A 15,638-nucleotide genomic window follows, 5' to 3' on the forward strand; every position below is an offset into this window, starting at 1 on the left:
TGTGTAATGAATGAAAATAAATAGGCCTCCTAGGCTCATCTCTACTTTGACATTTAAGATTAGCTTGTTTGGATCCACCTTCATACACATATGTGACATTACTGTACAACTTGAGAAAGGTGAGTTGTTTTCTGCTCCAGCCTGCCTAAAAGAAACAATTTTTGGGATTAAATGGGCTTTATTAGCTGCTGCAATGCAGGATGAACTCAGAACAAATACTATATTAATTAATAATTTTTAAATTCATGGGGTCATAGTTGTACACAACTCAAATCAGAATTTAAGGAGAAATGTTTTATACCATCTCAAGGTAGGAAGATACTTCAATGTACAACTGCAGTATTTAAATCTAAGTAATTTCCCTGACATTTTTGTGTTATTTTACTTTTAATAGACACATGTAACAGGTTTTATACTTCCTGTGAATATAATCCAATTAATCTTATTTTCATACTGCATATCATACTGTATAAATATACAGTAGCGTACTACTGAGACAGAAACAGTCTCTAACTCTGCCTGTCAGCTCGCTCTGCCACCTTAAAACTGAATTTACCATACAGAATTGAATACGAGTGCACTCCAGATTTAGCTGCAGCCAGCTGACCGTGTGGTTCTCCCTATACCGCAGTTCTGTGTCCATGTATGTAGCAAACTGAAAGTACTGTCTGTCTGCTGGTGTTGTGTCCTTCAAAGAACGTTTCGTTCATAAGACCCAATCAGTGAGTGGTTCGGTCATTTTCACGCATGCGTGAAGGATCTTGGACTCTTACGCTCACTCGTCACACGGCAGCTGCATGGGCTCCGTCAGCACAGGAAACAGAATTGATTAGTTTACGACTTATAGCAACTGTGGGTCTCTAGGTTTGAGGTTTCATTTGTCACGTGACAGCTCCTACTGTGGAGCAGGAATGAACGACTCGATCACCGCTCACATGGGTCCTCCTCAGTCTTTTGTTCACTCGCAGGCTGAGTGACTGCCAGCGCCAGAGAATGAGAGGCAGGTCGGCTGTCAGGTAACAGTCACTGGACTGACATTATATAACTATTTTGTTAATTATGTGACATTTTATAAAGCATAACGTTATTACAGCGCAGTGATGTTGTGCTAAGTTATAGTTTTAACACAGCCGCACCGTAACTTTAGTCCTGCTAGTGTTTACAGCTAAAAGCTGATGAGAGTTGTTCTGGTTCCACTTCAGAGCTCTGACAGGGTTCTACATGGAGCCGAATTACCTCCGAGGTCGTCTCCTCTCCAAAACAAACAGACCCGGTCATTGAAACATTAAAACACAGCCACGTAGCAACGTTAGCCCTGTAAACAGGTAACAGCTGATCCAGGTCTGCCAGAGAACGCAACGTAACTTTTACTTATTATTTATCAACAGAGCCCTGATGTTTCACAGCTCGTGACTGGTGAACAACCTGCAGTGTTTGAGAGCGATGTGCTCATGTTTGTTTCTCTGTCTGCAGAATCAGGACCTGATGTGGCCCATTCTGCGTCCAGAACTGCCAAACTGCTGCATTTATATAATGTGTTAATATTTCTTTGTTCCTCTCTGTGTGCTGGAGTTCTTTAAGAACTTGGTGGCTTGATCCAAATTATTATTAAATTGGTTGAATTTTAATAAGTGTGTTTCTTCATATAGTGTATCAAGCTTATTACTTCAATATATATACTGCAAATCTGATACTAATATTTTACTCATGGATAGGGACGTTAGGCTACTGTATGAATGAGCACTTTAGAGATAATGATATTATTATATACATAAGCCTTTATATGGCTGGTCTGGTTGTATACTACTAGGAAAGATTGTGAAAATGGAAGGATTTAGGCGGAGTAGTGTATTGCATATAGACAACATATCTCTGTGGTTTTTATGGTTTGAATTTGGTTGTGGGCCCGGGGGGGTTATATAATGATGACATACAGTAATCAAGAGGTGAATTTGTGCATTATACTTTGTCAAATAAAGCAAGCCAGGCAGCCTTCAGTGTTTGAGAACGGCGCTGTTTTTTTAATCGCCCACAAGAGGGCTGCAGCGCCACAATAACCAGCCTAGTTCAAATGAACGAAATGACTCAAAAAAAATATTAGTTAATTTTAATGAACGAGATTTGAATGAACGAGTCTGTCAAAAGACCCGAACTTGCCATCACTAATGTGTGCAGGCAGAGTAGGCCTAGAGCTCTCACGACTGACTGGTCCACCAATAGGAGAGAAGTTCACACCTTGAGACACAGGCATAATGAGGCAGATGCATAAGAAATGTAAAAAGACAGGCAAATAAATGGGGTAATAAATAGGGTAGAAGATGCAACGGAAGAATAAAACAGACAAAAATATTAAAACACACATAAATAATTTAATTTAAAAAATAAGTAATAAATAAAGTTGAAGATTATAATGGACAATAAATAAATAAGGTAATTATTACAAAGGTGAATAATAAAGAAGCTAATTAAAGTAGATATATACATTTATGCCTCCTTGTATAATTTAATTACTGCTTACATTTATTTATTTACTTTTTTGTGCATTTAATCATATGCTTATTTATTTATTGAGCATTTATTTATTTCTGTATTTATTTCTGAATTTGTCAGGATCAGTCCTCCATAGGGAACCAGCAGATGGCAGTATTTACTTTGCCATTTGCTAGGACCCAATGTCCAAGATCTCTGTTTTGTCTGAAATTATTTGACATCCAATTTTTGACTTCACAGAGGCAGTCTGTAAGTAAACTCAGTATGCAAGACAGGCATGTAGATCTGTGTGTCATCAGTGTAAATATGAAAAGAGACACCATGTTCCTGGATAATGTGTCCAAGGGGAAGCGAATACAAGGAAAATAAAATGGGTCCTAAGACCGATCCCTGAGGCACTCCATATTTAACTGAACAAAATGAAGAGACATAGTTATTCACAGAGACACAGAACCTCCTACTGGACAGGTAGGATGAAAACCTTTCCAAAGCTGTACCAGAGATCCCCATGCAGTCTAAGTCTGCTTTAGTACCAGATTAAACCTTTTCAAATATGTTGTCATTTTCCAGTACAGAGAGCAGTTGTTTTGACACTTTTTTTCTAAAATCTTTGCTATAAAAGGTCGTTTGGAAATTGGTTTAAGATTTTGAGGGAGGGAGGAATCTAATCCACTTTTTTTTTAAAGTGGGTTTATGCAAGCAATTTTAAAATAATCAGGGACACAACCAGTAGATAGGGAGCTGTTAAAAACAGAAATCAAGTGGGGCTGACAGAATCCATTACTTTCAATAAAAACTTTGTTGGTATAACATCAAGTGGGCTGGAAGACACTCCTATCTGTGATACTGTTTTTAAAAGCTGGGACAAGTCAATGGGATAAAAGTGGTTAAAACTATCTTGTTGCTGGTGAGGGACCTCATAGAAAGAGTGCATTTTGGGGGGCGATAAATTAAAGCAAATTCATCACAGCGTAGTTTTTCCTGTGCACACCACCACGTCCACTGTCCACTGAAAATAATTAAACTTTTTATCCACTTGTGACAAAAACACCTATGAGATGTTAATATAAAGGGCAAATCGATTTTTTCTGTATCAGGTAAAAGTTATAATGGGTACTGGACACTGTATTTCTGGGAGCTGTTGCTGGAGCGCAGTCACAACAGTCACCAATCTCCAGCTGATCACTAGTTCAACCAGAAGAGGGCGCTGCAGAGCAAAACATGGCAAGGACAAAATAGCGTAATCTCTCCTGTACAAATACATATACCATCCATCCATCCATCATCAACCGCTTATCCTGCGTGGGTCGCGGGGGGCTAGAGCCAATCCCAGCTGACACCGGGCGAAAGGCAGGGTACACCCTGGACAGGTCGCCAGTCCATCGCAGGGCCACACATAGACAGACAACCATGCACACGAACACCAAAGGACACCAATTAACCTAGTCCGCATGTCTTTGGACGGTGGGAGGAAGCCAGAGCCAAATACATATACCACTGTTTTCAAAACAAATATCCTGTATTCAGGGAAGGCGCAAAACAGTGACCGCTTATCCTGTATACAGGGTCGCGGGGGGGCTGGAGCCAATCCCAGCTGACATCGGGCGCAAGGCGGGGTACACCCTGGACAGGTCGCCAGTCCATCGCAGGGCCACACATAGATGAACAACCACTCACGCTCACACTCACACCTAAGAACAATTTAGGGTCGCCAGTTAACCTAGACTGCATGTCTTTGGACGGTGGGAGGAAGCTGGAGCCAAATACATATACCACTGTTTTCAAAACAAATATCCTGTATTCAGGGAAGGCTCAAAATAGTAGCAGCCACAGTGTAGTCTTTGAATCACAGAAATTATTTTCTAAAAATGTGTTTGATTGCCTGTGCAGGATAAAATAGACAAATTTGCTCATGTGGAGCAGGTGGCAGGAGAGGTAGGCCTATCACATTATTTAATCTAACAGTGTTATTTAACCTCTCTGGATACTGGATCTGGATAGTGCCAGATATATCAATGAATCAAAGCTTATATAACAAATAATGATCTGTTAGAGAATCATCAACCAAACTGATTTGTAGCAAGTTTTACTAAGAATGACAGACCTAAGCCAGAGACAGATGTATTCTCAAAAATGTAATTATCATATTCAGATACATATGACACATTATACTCTAATAACTCTAGTGCCAAAATGTCAAATGTTGGGTCCAACAGTCATAAATGTTGCCGAATCACTTTTCCATATTCTGTGTAAAAGGGCAGTATGTACATAAGACAAAAGCAAATCCTTCACAGCATTTTCCCCTCAAACTGCACAGCGAACATCAATAGGTGAAAGACTGTCTCATGGTTCCTCAGGATATGTAAGTGTAGAATAGAGAATCTGCTCTTCTGCTGGAGGATGGGTGGCACCCTGTGGCCAACTGATAGAGGAGGAGTCGCAAACTGAGGTGACAGGAAGTGTATTCCCATCTGTTGTGTCCTTCTGGAAACGGACGCTGGCATAGTGGAGCTGGTCTACGGGAAGGTTGACAGTGGCATAAACGGACGGCAGTGCTTCTCCTAAACCTGCTTGCTGGTTCTGCATCTGTATGTCGTCATAGTGGTGCTCTCTAATATCTCCCTGCAGAGGATGAAACAGTGTGATAGATGCAGCTGTTGTAAGCAAACCCAAAAACACATACACACACACACACACACACCTCATTGCTGTGTCCAGTGTTGTCCTCTGATGAACCCCGTGCAGCAGAATACTCTGAGAAACAGAACATTTGAATATCTGTAAACAACAAGATAATCTGTCTGCATTCAAATTTACTCCTCAGGCAAAACATGTGGAAGTTAAGCCTTTAATTTCTATATCTAAATTAAGTAAGTTTACTGATAATAGACATATGATGTTTTTGCCAATCAAAGGACAGTTCAAGTTCAACATGTTGAATTTGCCGTATTTCCATCCCTCACCTTTTGTCCTGGGGAGTTTGTGTCGGTACAGTATAAGTACAATTACAAGTATCAGAAACAATACCGAAAACACTACTACTCCGGCAATCATACCTGCAAACAAGAGGCAACAGTTGAAACTGATGAAGGATACATGTTGTTCACTGTTTATTGTCTTCAGAATTCATGCATAAAGGAGAAGTTGTGTCTAAGAGAAGTGTTAGTATATTTATGTTGAAAAGCAGCCGTGTGTTGTCAGTTAGCAGTAATCAAAGTGATGAGGTCACCTATATTCGGAGGATTAGGGGATTCATATCTCGTAGATGATTTAGATCCAGGAGCTGATTCTGGTTCTGCCTCTGGGTCTGGAAAGCCAGATTTTCCAGATATGAAGTGTCCTTCAGCAGTGTGGGTAAAACGCCCTGCATTCAAACCTTAATTTGAAAAATATCTACTATCTCTAGTTGTGCAGTAGAACTATAAAGTAGCAGTAAACAGGAATTACTGAAGTACAGTCATCTCAAAATGTTACTTATGTACATAAGTACAAGTACATTCCACTACTGGAAATAATTATTTAGTTTCATTGCTTTTCTAATTTCAGCCATGCTCTTTCTGAATCCCTCTCTCAGTTTTTATTGTTACGCTCAGTTATGCAGCTGAGACACACAAAATACAAACACACCTTTTTACTTTTACTAAGTTACTATACATATATTCATTAACAGCTGCAAATAATTGATTAAATACTTAAATAAGTAATAATAAAATACTGTATTTAATACAAAGGTATAGAGTGAATAAGTAATACTTGTGTTAATTTATAACAATAAAGTGCTCAGTATACTTACCTACAGAGAGGAGGACTTTGATGTATTTATCCTGCTGCCATGTCCTGTCAGAGCCACACCAGTACGTTCCAGAGTCGGCTGTGCTCACATTTTTGATGGACAAATAGAAGTACTTCATTCTCCTGTTATCCCTTATATCAAACCTGCCTTTAACCACATCTCTGTCATTTACTGTTGTATGTATTAGCTCCTCACAGTTGAAAGGATTCTCCCCCTTGCACAGGAATTTCTGATTGTTCTCATGGATGTCTGGATATGAACAACTGATTCTTACAGTGTCCCCGCTGTCAGAAGTTTTTGTTGTTGTTGGTTTAATGTCATCCCAATCTGAAAAACAGAGATCAATGCTGACACTTTACTACAAACTAAATAAAATGTTCCGTTGAAATGGGTTTTTAGTATATAGAGTCCCCTCCAAAAGTATTGGAACGGTAAGGCAAATTGCTTTGTTTTTGTTGTTCACTGAAGACATTTCATGGTATTCACATCTAGATGTGTTAAACAACTCAGGACATACCACCCTTTGTTTGAACCCACCCATTTTTCAAGTGAGCAAAACTATTGGAACATGTGACTGACAGATGTTTCTTGTTGCCCAGGTGTTGCCGTTTAGGTTGATTGCCCAAACATTAAATAGCTCTGCATGTCTAGTCTAAGTTTTCATCCTAAAAATAGGTTAAAACCTATAAAGACTGCATTTCCTGTTAAAGAGGATAAACCAACATGAAGACTAGAGAGCTCACTATGGGAGAAAAGCAAGCCATTGTCAAGCTGAGAAAAGAAGGAAAATCATCCAGAGCCATTGGACAAACATTGGGCGTAGCAGGCACAACAATTTGGAATGTCCTGAAGAAGAAAGAAACTACTGGTATACTGAGCAACAGACGTCGAACAGGTCGGCCAAGGAAACAACAGTAGTTGATGACAGAAATATCATGAGAGCTGTGAAGAAACCCCCCAAATATCAGTAAGTGACATCACCAATGACCTCCACAGTGCAGGGGTGAAGGTATCACAATCCAATGTTCGAAGAAGACTCAGAGAGAAGAAATTTTAGAGGCCACACCACAAGATGCAAACCACTCATCAGCAGTAAGAATCGGAAGGCCAGATTGAAATTTGCAAAGAAGTACAGAGATGAGCCGCAAAGGTTCTGGAACACAATCTTATGGACTGATGAGACCAAGATTAATCTCTACCAAAGTGATGGAAAGGCCAAAGTGTGAAGAGAGAAAGGAACTGCTTATGATCCGAAGCATACAAGCTTATCTGTGAAGTATGGTGGAGGTAATGTCATGGCTAGGGCGTGCATGGCTGCTTCTGGAAAAGGCTCATAAATATTTATTGATGATGTAACTGATGATGGTAGCAGCAGAATAAATTCAGAAGTGTACAGAAAAAGTTTGTCTGCCAATTTACGGAGAAATGCATTGAAACTAATTGGAAGGACGTTTATCATGCAGCAGGACAATGACAAAGCACACTGCCAACAAAACAAAGGACTTCATCAGGGGAAAAAGAGGAAAGTTTTAGACTGGCCAAGTCAATCACCTGACCTTAACCCAATAGAGCATGAATTTCACCTCCTTAAGAGGAGACTGAAGGGAGAAACACCCAACAACAACCGTTTGGTGATGTTGATGGGTCGCCAAATATTAAATGTTATTTAGATAATTTGTTCCATTACTTTTGCTCACCTAAGAATGCTGTGGTCTAACGGTGATATGTCCTAAGTTGTTTAACACATCTAGATGTGAATACCAGGAAATAAAAGCTGAAATTCTGAACTCTTGTCTCATACTCATCTTTTGATCTTAAACCCAAATGTTTCAGTGAACAACAAAAACAAAGGAATTTGCCATACCGCTCCAATACTTTTGGAGGGGACTGTATAGGCTTGTGTTATGTTGGTTAGTTTTGAATCAGGATGATTAAAAGCAGATCAATACTCACTCAAAATTTGCAGGTCGATCCGAGTTAAACACGCAGTGGAACTGTTGTTAAATCTTTCCATAGCACACTGGTATCTTCCAGCATCAGCTAGGGTCAGTGTGGAAATAGTTACAGTGTACACTCCTTGCTGTTTGTTGTCTATCAGAGAAAACCTGTCTTTTTTTGTGCAATCTGAAGTGTAAGCTGATATCAGAGATTTGCAATGGAAGTTTTCATCTTCTCTGCAGAGGCATCTGACGTAGCTTTCTTCTGCTCTTGAATACCTGCAGTTGATGGTAACAGAGCCTCCCAAATGTGCCGTCTGACTCACTGGTGTGTTGTCACCTACAGAAGGGGTTGTAACGCAACGTCTGAAAGAGAAGGCTTTGCACTTCACAAAGCAGCATAGCATGTCTAAATAAATCTTTGTCTCCACCCCGAACTTGTCCACGCCACACATCGTTGTTTTATGGACTATCATGCGCACAGAATCTGTCTTTTTCAGTGGCGGATTAATTATTTAGATTTTTTACTTAAGTGTTACAAGTGAAATATATCAAAACAAATATTGCATCAAAAGGAAAAGTAATTGTTATATAATATATTCCAGATTGTTATATAATAAAAAAAATGTTATTATTTATTAAGAATTTAACACTCAAAACTTTACTTACTCTGCTTCATTGGGACTGTGTGTGTTTGGCCAGATTCTGGTTCAAATGTTGTTAAACCTGATAAATTTTTTCCCTTTAAGTTTTTAAACTGGAGCCCAGCCCACTTCAAACCAGCAAGAGGACAAGAGAGAAAAACTCAAACAGAAATCTGAAAACTGTTTTCAAGATGTGTGGTGTGCATGTAAAGGATCGCACTCCATCTCTCACAACAAGAAGCCCATTAAGTAAATACATTTTCAGGGCCTTTAATGAAACATTATTACCCATTAATAAGTATTGTGACACTGGTGAAGTTTGTTAAGATGGAGCAATTTTAACCACTAAACCATCATTACAGCTGGTTAGTATAATCTATAACCCATCATATTGTATAAGCTGATCACATGATTTGTATGTAAATTCATTAAATACGAGGCAACTACTAACTATAACTGTCAGATAAATGTTGTGGAGTAAAAAGTGCACTGGTTGTCGAGTAGTTCAAAGTAGAAAATTAAAAAATCAGTAAGTACTGTACTTGAGTAAATGTTCTTTCATTGTTGTTGTGCTTCCATGTATTTGATTTTCTAGCCATTATTTTATTTTGATGTCCAACAAACTACCATGTCTCTGTGCAAAATATTGTGCATGATGTTTTTCATCCTACTTGTACTTACAGGCAATGTTGACAGGTCCTCTTTTGTTTCCTGACACACACAGCATACTCACACCAGCTGTCACAACAAAATGCAGGGGGAAAAAATCCTTTAAAAAAGTTATTTCATCATATTGCCACCATCAACTAGTTTTTGCCAAGATGTGTTTTACTCTCATCAAAGAATTTATTACCTGTCATAAAGTAGATGATGACTTTCCATGATATCATCATTGTCTCAGTTTTTCCAGCTTACTATAGTTTAAACCCTACTTTCACAAACATTGAGCAACATTTCTGTACTGTTGTTCGTCATGACAGCAGTGTCGCTACTAAAAAAATAGTTTCAGCTTCTCCTTCCAGCACATAACTTTAAACATTTGCATTTCAGAAAGAGGATGTTGCTTATTTTATGCAACAAAGAGTAAAACTGAGAGACAAAGGTAGAAGAAAGAGATAGAGAGAAATGGAGAGTGTTGAGCCATTCAGAGAAATTCTTCACCTGCTACATCTCACAGTCTTTTCATCTGTTTATATGTACATCAAAATATAGTTTTACTTTACAGAACAATGTCCATAATGTCCCTCTGGACTTTTTAAAATTAGACTTTGTACTAGTAGTTAGTAGACTAAATGTCAGGTTATGACATAAAAGAGTTGCACAAGATTACACAAGATCAGTAAGACAAACAGATAAAACAGGAAATAAAGGAAGAAACTTTGTCACCATCTTAGATAATAATCAGTATCTATGCAGAATCTCACTTTATTGAAGTAGGTGGTGGCAACACATACTTAGCAAATATAGAAACCTCCTCTCACTTACGACTGCTTTTATTTTCAGCTAACTTAACATGTTTTCATATTTGTATGAACATAAAACGAATAAATAACTAAGACATAAAGTGAACAAAGTCTCACAGACATGTGGATAACAGAAATGGAAACTGCGAGGACGCTCAGCTGTCTTTCCTGTTTCCTTGTAGTGCTTTCTTTTACAATCTCACAGTACAGACATTGCACTGAAGACTGCCAGGGCAACATCATCAGCCTTCATACCTCCTTTCAGCATGCCTAAGGCACATTCACGCAGATGAGCAGGGACCCTTGCATGCGCATCTTTCTTTTGGTGTTTTTTAGAGTGAGTAGAAAGGTCTCTTTTGTGTTCTAAGTTTTTATAACTGTGACCTGGTAATTGCCTACCATCTGTATACTGTTAGTGTCTCAACTACCATTCCACAGGTGCATGTTCATTAATTGTTTATGATTCATTGAGCAAGCATAGAAGATATTATTTACACACTTTACAATAAAGATCTGGCAAGTTATTTGGAATTTTATGGAATTGACTTTAAAATACAGTGTCCTTTTGCTGAGTTTACATTCTTTGTACTGGCACTGGGTTCTTAATTTCCAACAGATGGAAATTCACACAGCTACTACCCTAGAATCAATATGCCTCCTTCGAATACCATGCTGTCTTTGTGTCTGCTCCGGTAAAGGTCTCTGTGATTGTCATATACCTTCCACCAGGACAAATGGGTAACTTTGTGGAGGAGCTCGACACACTGCTGTTTTCAATACCAGAGCATGACTGTCCCCTACTTGTCCTCGGTGACATGAACATTCACTTAGACAATTCAAACTCAGCAGACTTCCTGTCTCTGATTGAGTCCTTTGATCTAACACGGGTTCTCAGCCCCCCGACCCACAAAGCTGGCAAGGTACTTGACCTCGTTCTTGTCCGAAACTGTGCTACAGAGTGCCTAACAGTCACACCTCTACATGTGTCAGACCACTATTTCATTCAGTTCACGGTGTGCCTACAGGAAAAGCCCATTGTTCCAACACCGTTGGTCTCACACCGCCGCAACCTCCACAACCTGTCTCCCGCTCATTTTGCGTCAGAGCCTGCTCGCCCAAACCAGTCCCACCCGTGGCTAACTGATACCATCTGTGGGCTCCGTACTGATCTCAGAGCTGCTGAAAGAAAATGGCGAAAAACCAAAGACCCCGCCGACCTTAAGGGCTACCAATTGTTCCTATCCTCCTTCTCAACAAGCATCAGTGCTGCCAAAACTGCGTTCTATAATGACAGAATAAGCAGTGCCACTGACTCAAGGAAATTATTTTCCACTTTTAAAGCTCTACTAAATCCTCCTCCACCTCCACCACCAAACTTGTCTGCTAATACCTTTGCTGCCTTCTTCACAGGCAAAGTGGCGGCTATAACTAGCCAATTATCTGAAACACTCAAACTCAGCCATTGTAGCAGTCCTACTACATCTTTTCCTCTGCCCTCCCAGGTCAGTGGTTCTTCACTCTCCTCATTTACTCTTCTCACAGAGAGCGCGGTATCAGAATCCTCTTCACCCGTAACAGTCCAACTACATGGCCACTGGACCCGATTCCTACGAATCTCCTCCAAGCCATATCTCCTACCGTGGTCCCGACAATCATGTGATAAATACTTCTCTGGCTTCAGGAACCTTCCCGACCACTTTCAAAAGGGCTCACACCCTTGCTCAAAAAGCCCTCACTTGACCCAACTCATGTTGAGAACTATCGACCAGTGTCTCTTCTACCATTTTTATCCAAAACTATTGAACGGGCGGTATTCAAACAGGTCTCAGAATTCCTCTCAGGGAATGACCTCCTAGATCCATATCAGTCTGGTTTTAAGAATGCCCACTCTACTGAAATGGCTCTTCTGTCTGTAACAGAAGCCCTAAGGTCAGCTAAAGCTGCAGCCCAATCTTATCCTGCTTGACCAGCTGCCTTTGACACAGTCAACCACAGGATCCTGCTATCCGCCTTCTCAGCAATGGGCATCTCGAGTAAAGCACTCCTGTGGTTCGAATCCTACCTCTCTGGGCATTCCTACAATGTTTTGTGGCAAGGACAATTATCCTCCTCCCACTGCCTCTCCACAGGGGTGCCCCAAGGCTCAGTGCCAGGGTCCCTTCTCTTCTCAATTTACACCACCTCACTGGGGCCGATCATTCGCTCGCACGGCTTCTCTTATCACTGTTGCGCAGACAATACACAACTCTACTTATCCTTCCCGCCAGGCGATCCCACCGTCTTGGCGCGGATCACGGACTGTCTCTCGGTCTCGGACATATCTGCATGGATGAAGGCTTACCACCTGCAACTAAACCACTCTAAGACTGAACTCTTGGTCATTCCAGCCAAGCAATCTATCCACCATAACATTAAACTACAAATTGACTCCTCAACCATCACTCCAACCAAGTTGGTGAGAAACTTGGGTGTCATGATTGATGACCAGCTGTCCTTTTCAGACCATGTTGCTGCTGTCTCTCGGTCGTGCCGCTTTGCTCTATACAACATAAGGAAAATCAGGCCCTACCTCACTCAGTATGCCACCCAGCTTCTGGTACAGGCCATGGTTATCTCTCACATCGACTATTGCAATGCCCTCCTAGCAGGTCTTCCAGCTTGAGCGGTGAAACCCTTACAAATGGTTCAGAATGCAGCAGCACATCTGGTTTTTGATCAGCCCAAATGGACGCATGTCACTCCATTACTCAGTAACCTCCACTGGCACCCCGTGGCCTCCAGAATCAAAATTGAAGTCACTAATGCTTGCATACAGAGTGACTACTGGGTCTTGCACCCATCTACCTCTAGGCCGCCAAGCTCCTCCAACGAACGCCGCCTGGCTCTGCCATCCCTTCACACAAAGCAATCTCAGTCCCGGCTATTCTCATCTGTGACACCACGATGGTGGAACGAGATACCACATGCCATCAGAGCAGGGGCGTCCCTCTTTAACTTCAAGAAACTCTTAAAAACTCATCTCTTCCGAGAACACTTCCTCTTATAACGACTCTAACTCCTAACCTCTAACATACACTTCCTGTGCTCTTCTTCTTCTATCTCCTACAATTATCTTGTATTGATTGCACTTTTTTGTTTTGATTGCACTTTTTGTTAACTCTTACTTCCTTCCCTTGGTATTTACCCCATTGATGTGATATGTACTATGAGCTCTTACTAGTATTTATTGCTGCTCTTACTAGTATGTATTGTCAGTTATAGATCTGTATTTGATGCTCTGTTTATGGTTGTATGTTGTTCCTCAAATGTAAGTCGCTTTGGATAAAAGCGTCTGCCAAATGACTAAATGTAATGTAATGTAAAAGGGCAGTATGTACATAGGACAAAAGCAAATCCTTCACAGCGTGTTCCCCTCAGACTGCACAGTGAACATCAACAGGTGAAAGACTGTCTCATGGTTGCTTAGGATATGTGACTGTAGAATAAAGAGTCTGCTCTGCTGCTGGAGGATGGGTGGCACCCTGAGGCCAACTGATAGAGGAGCAGTCGCAGGCTGAGGGACAGGAAGTGCATTCCCATCTGTTGAGTCCTTCTGAAAACTGACGCTGGCATAGAGAAGCTGGTCTGCGGGAAGGTTGACAGTGGCATAAACAGACGGCAGCGCTTCTCCTAAACTTGCCTGCTGGTTCTGCATCTGTATGTCGTCATAGTGGTGCTCTCTAATATATCCCTGCAGAGGATGAAACAGTGTTAAACAGTGTGATAGATGCAGCTGTTCTATGCAAACTCATCATACACACACACACACCTCTGTGTTATGTCCAGTGTTTGTCTTGTCTTCTGATGATCCCCCTGTGGCACAACACACTGAGAAACAGAACATTTGAATAGATGTAAACAACAAGTTCTTCGCATCTGTCCGCATTCAAAGTTTCTCCTAACACTCAAAATTATGTGCAAGTTATGCTTTTCATTTGCATCTGAAAAATGTTTGCTTACTTAATTCAGACATTCAGCATTGAACTCACATGATCTGTTTTGTAAGTTAATATATTAACATGACTAATAAATTTATTTAATTTTTATTTGATAGAAATATGTTGTTTTTGCCAATCGAAGGACAGTGCAAGACAAGAAGGTGTTGTGGTACTGCAGTATCTTCACCTCATCCCTTGTGTTTTCATTTGTTTCACCCTTCCCTGTGTTTCCTGTCTGTTCTGTCTGTCTCTCTGTTTGTGTTTGTCTGGGCATGGCTACCCTGACTCCTGCTGCCAAGCTCCAGTTATGCACCTGATCCTCATTCCACTAATCAAGCTCCTGCAGTATATCAACCCCGGTCCTTCTCACCACTTTTTACCAGATCGTCAGTTAACCACACTTGAATACTTGTCAAGGCCTACTCTCGAGTCAAGTATGATTCTTTGTGCTTTCTGTGTTCACCTCAGATTAACCTGTGTTTCCCTGTGCTCATGATCACTTTCCCTCCAGATACCTTGCTGAACGCCACACTCCGCTCTCACCCCGCCTGGACAAACTCCCTCCCCTCCATGCCTGCACTCTGCTCTGCTGAAACACATCACCCAGCCTTCTGTAGCACATTTCAATAAAACCTTTTCTCACTCCTTTGAGCTGTCCGAGTCTGCCTTTGAGTCCTAAAGTTCTGACATTACGACAGAAGGTTATGTACGGTTAACTACCAATACATCTTAAATTGTGTGTATGTATGGGTGTTAACAAGTTTCATTTGCCATAAGTCCATCCCTCACCTTTTGTCCTGGGGAATTTGTGTCTGTACAGTACAATAACAAGTATCAGAAACAATGCCGAACACACTACTCCCCCGGCAATCATACCTGCAAACAAGAGGCAACAGTTGAAACTGCTGAAGGATACATGCAGTTCATTGTTTATTTTCCTCAGGATTCATGCATAAAGGAGAGGTTTGTCAGTGTGTGTGTTTGTGCAGTAGAAGTGTTAGTATATTTAAGTTGAAAAGCAGCTGTGTGTTGTCAGGTAGCAGTAATCAAAGTGATAAGGTCACCTATCATCGGATCATTCTTTGTGTTTGGCGAGAAGTAGATGTAGTCATTGATTGTGGTGTTGCCTCTGGACTGTGTGGGTAAAAAGCCAGAAGAGATGTGGTGAAAAGGCATGTGAAATTATTGCATGCAAAAAGACCAGTTAAAAGGGAGCTCATTTTAACAAGTAGTTTATAAGCATGCATGAAATTCTGTAATTCTATAAACTGTTGTATGTCAAATCTTAATTTGAAAGCTAACTACTAACTGTAGTTGTCAATACATAGAGT

General features: G+C 40.7%; 1 protein-coding gene across 6 annotated transcripts; it reads right to left on the reverse strand.

The window, feature by feature from the left end:
- Positions 1 to 4,560: 4,560 nt before the first annotated feature.
- On the reverse strand, positions 4,561 to 9,849 carry LOC119899455 (CMRF35-like molecule 8). 6 transcript variants are annotated; one of them, XM_038714021.1, is made up of 9 exons: positions 9,721 to 9,849; positions 9,549 to 9,605; positions 8,240 to 8,563; positions 6,482 to 6,613; positions 6,287 to 6,364; positions 5,723 to 5,839; positions 5,457 to 5,549; positions 5,195 to 5,247; positions 4,561 to 5,115 (listed from the first exon to the last, which is right to left on the reverse strand). In XM_038714021.1, the coding sequence occupies exons 1-9, from the start codon at positions 9,758 to 9,760 to the stop codon at positions 4,837 to 4,839; spliced, it is 1,173 nt and encodes a 390-aa protein (XP_038569949.1). In that variant the 5' UTR covers positions 9,761 to 9,849; the 3' UTR covers positions 4,561 to 4,836. The 6 variants fall into 6 exon arrangements, 5 of the variants coding, with proteins under 5 accessions (XP_038569949.1, XP_038569948.1, XP_038569947.1 ...); XM_038714020.1 differs by having other exon boundaries at positions 5,723 to 5,857; XM_038714019.1 differs by having other exon boundaries at positions 5,723 to 5,800; positions 6,287 to 6,613.
- Positions 9,850 to 15,638: the final 5,789 nt, after the last annotated feature.

Source organism: Micropterus salmoides, unplaced genomic scaffold, assembly GCF_014851395.1.
Source record: "Micropterus salmoides isolate LMB-PRFRI ecotype aquatic unplaced genomic scaffold, ASM1485139v1 Ms_hic_scaffold_12, whole genome shotgun sequence".
NCBI lineage: Eukaryota > Metazoa > Chordata > Actinopteri > Centrarchiformes > Centrarchidae > Micropterus > Micropterus salmoides.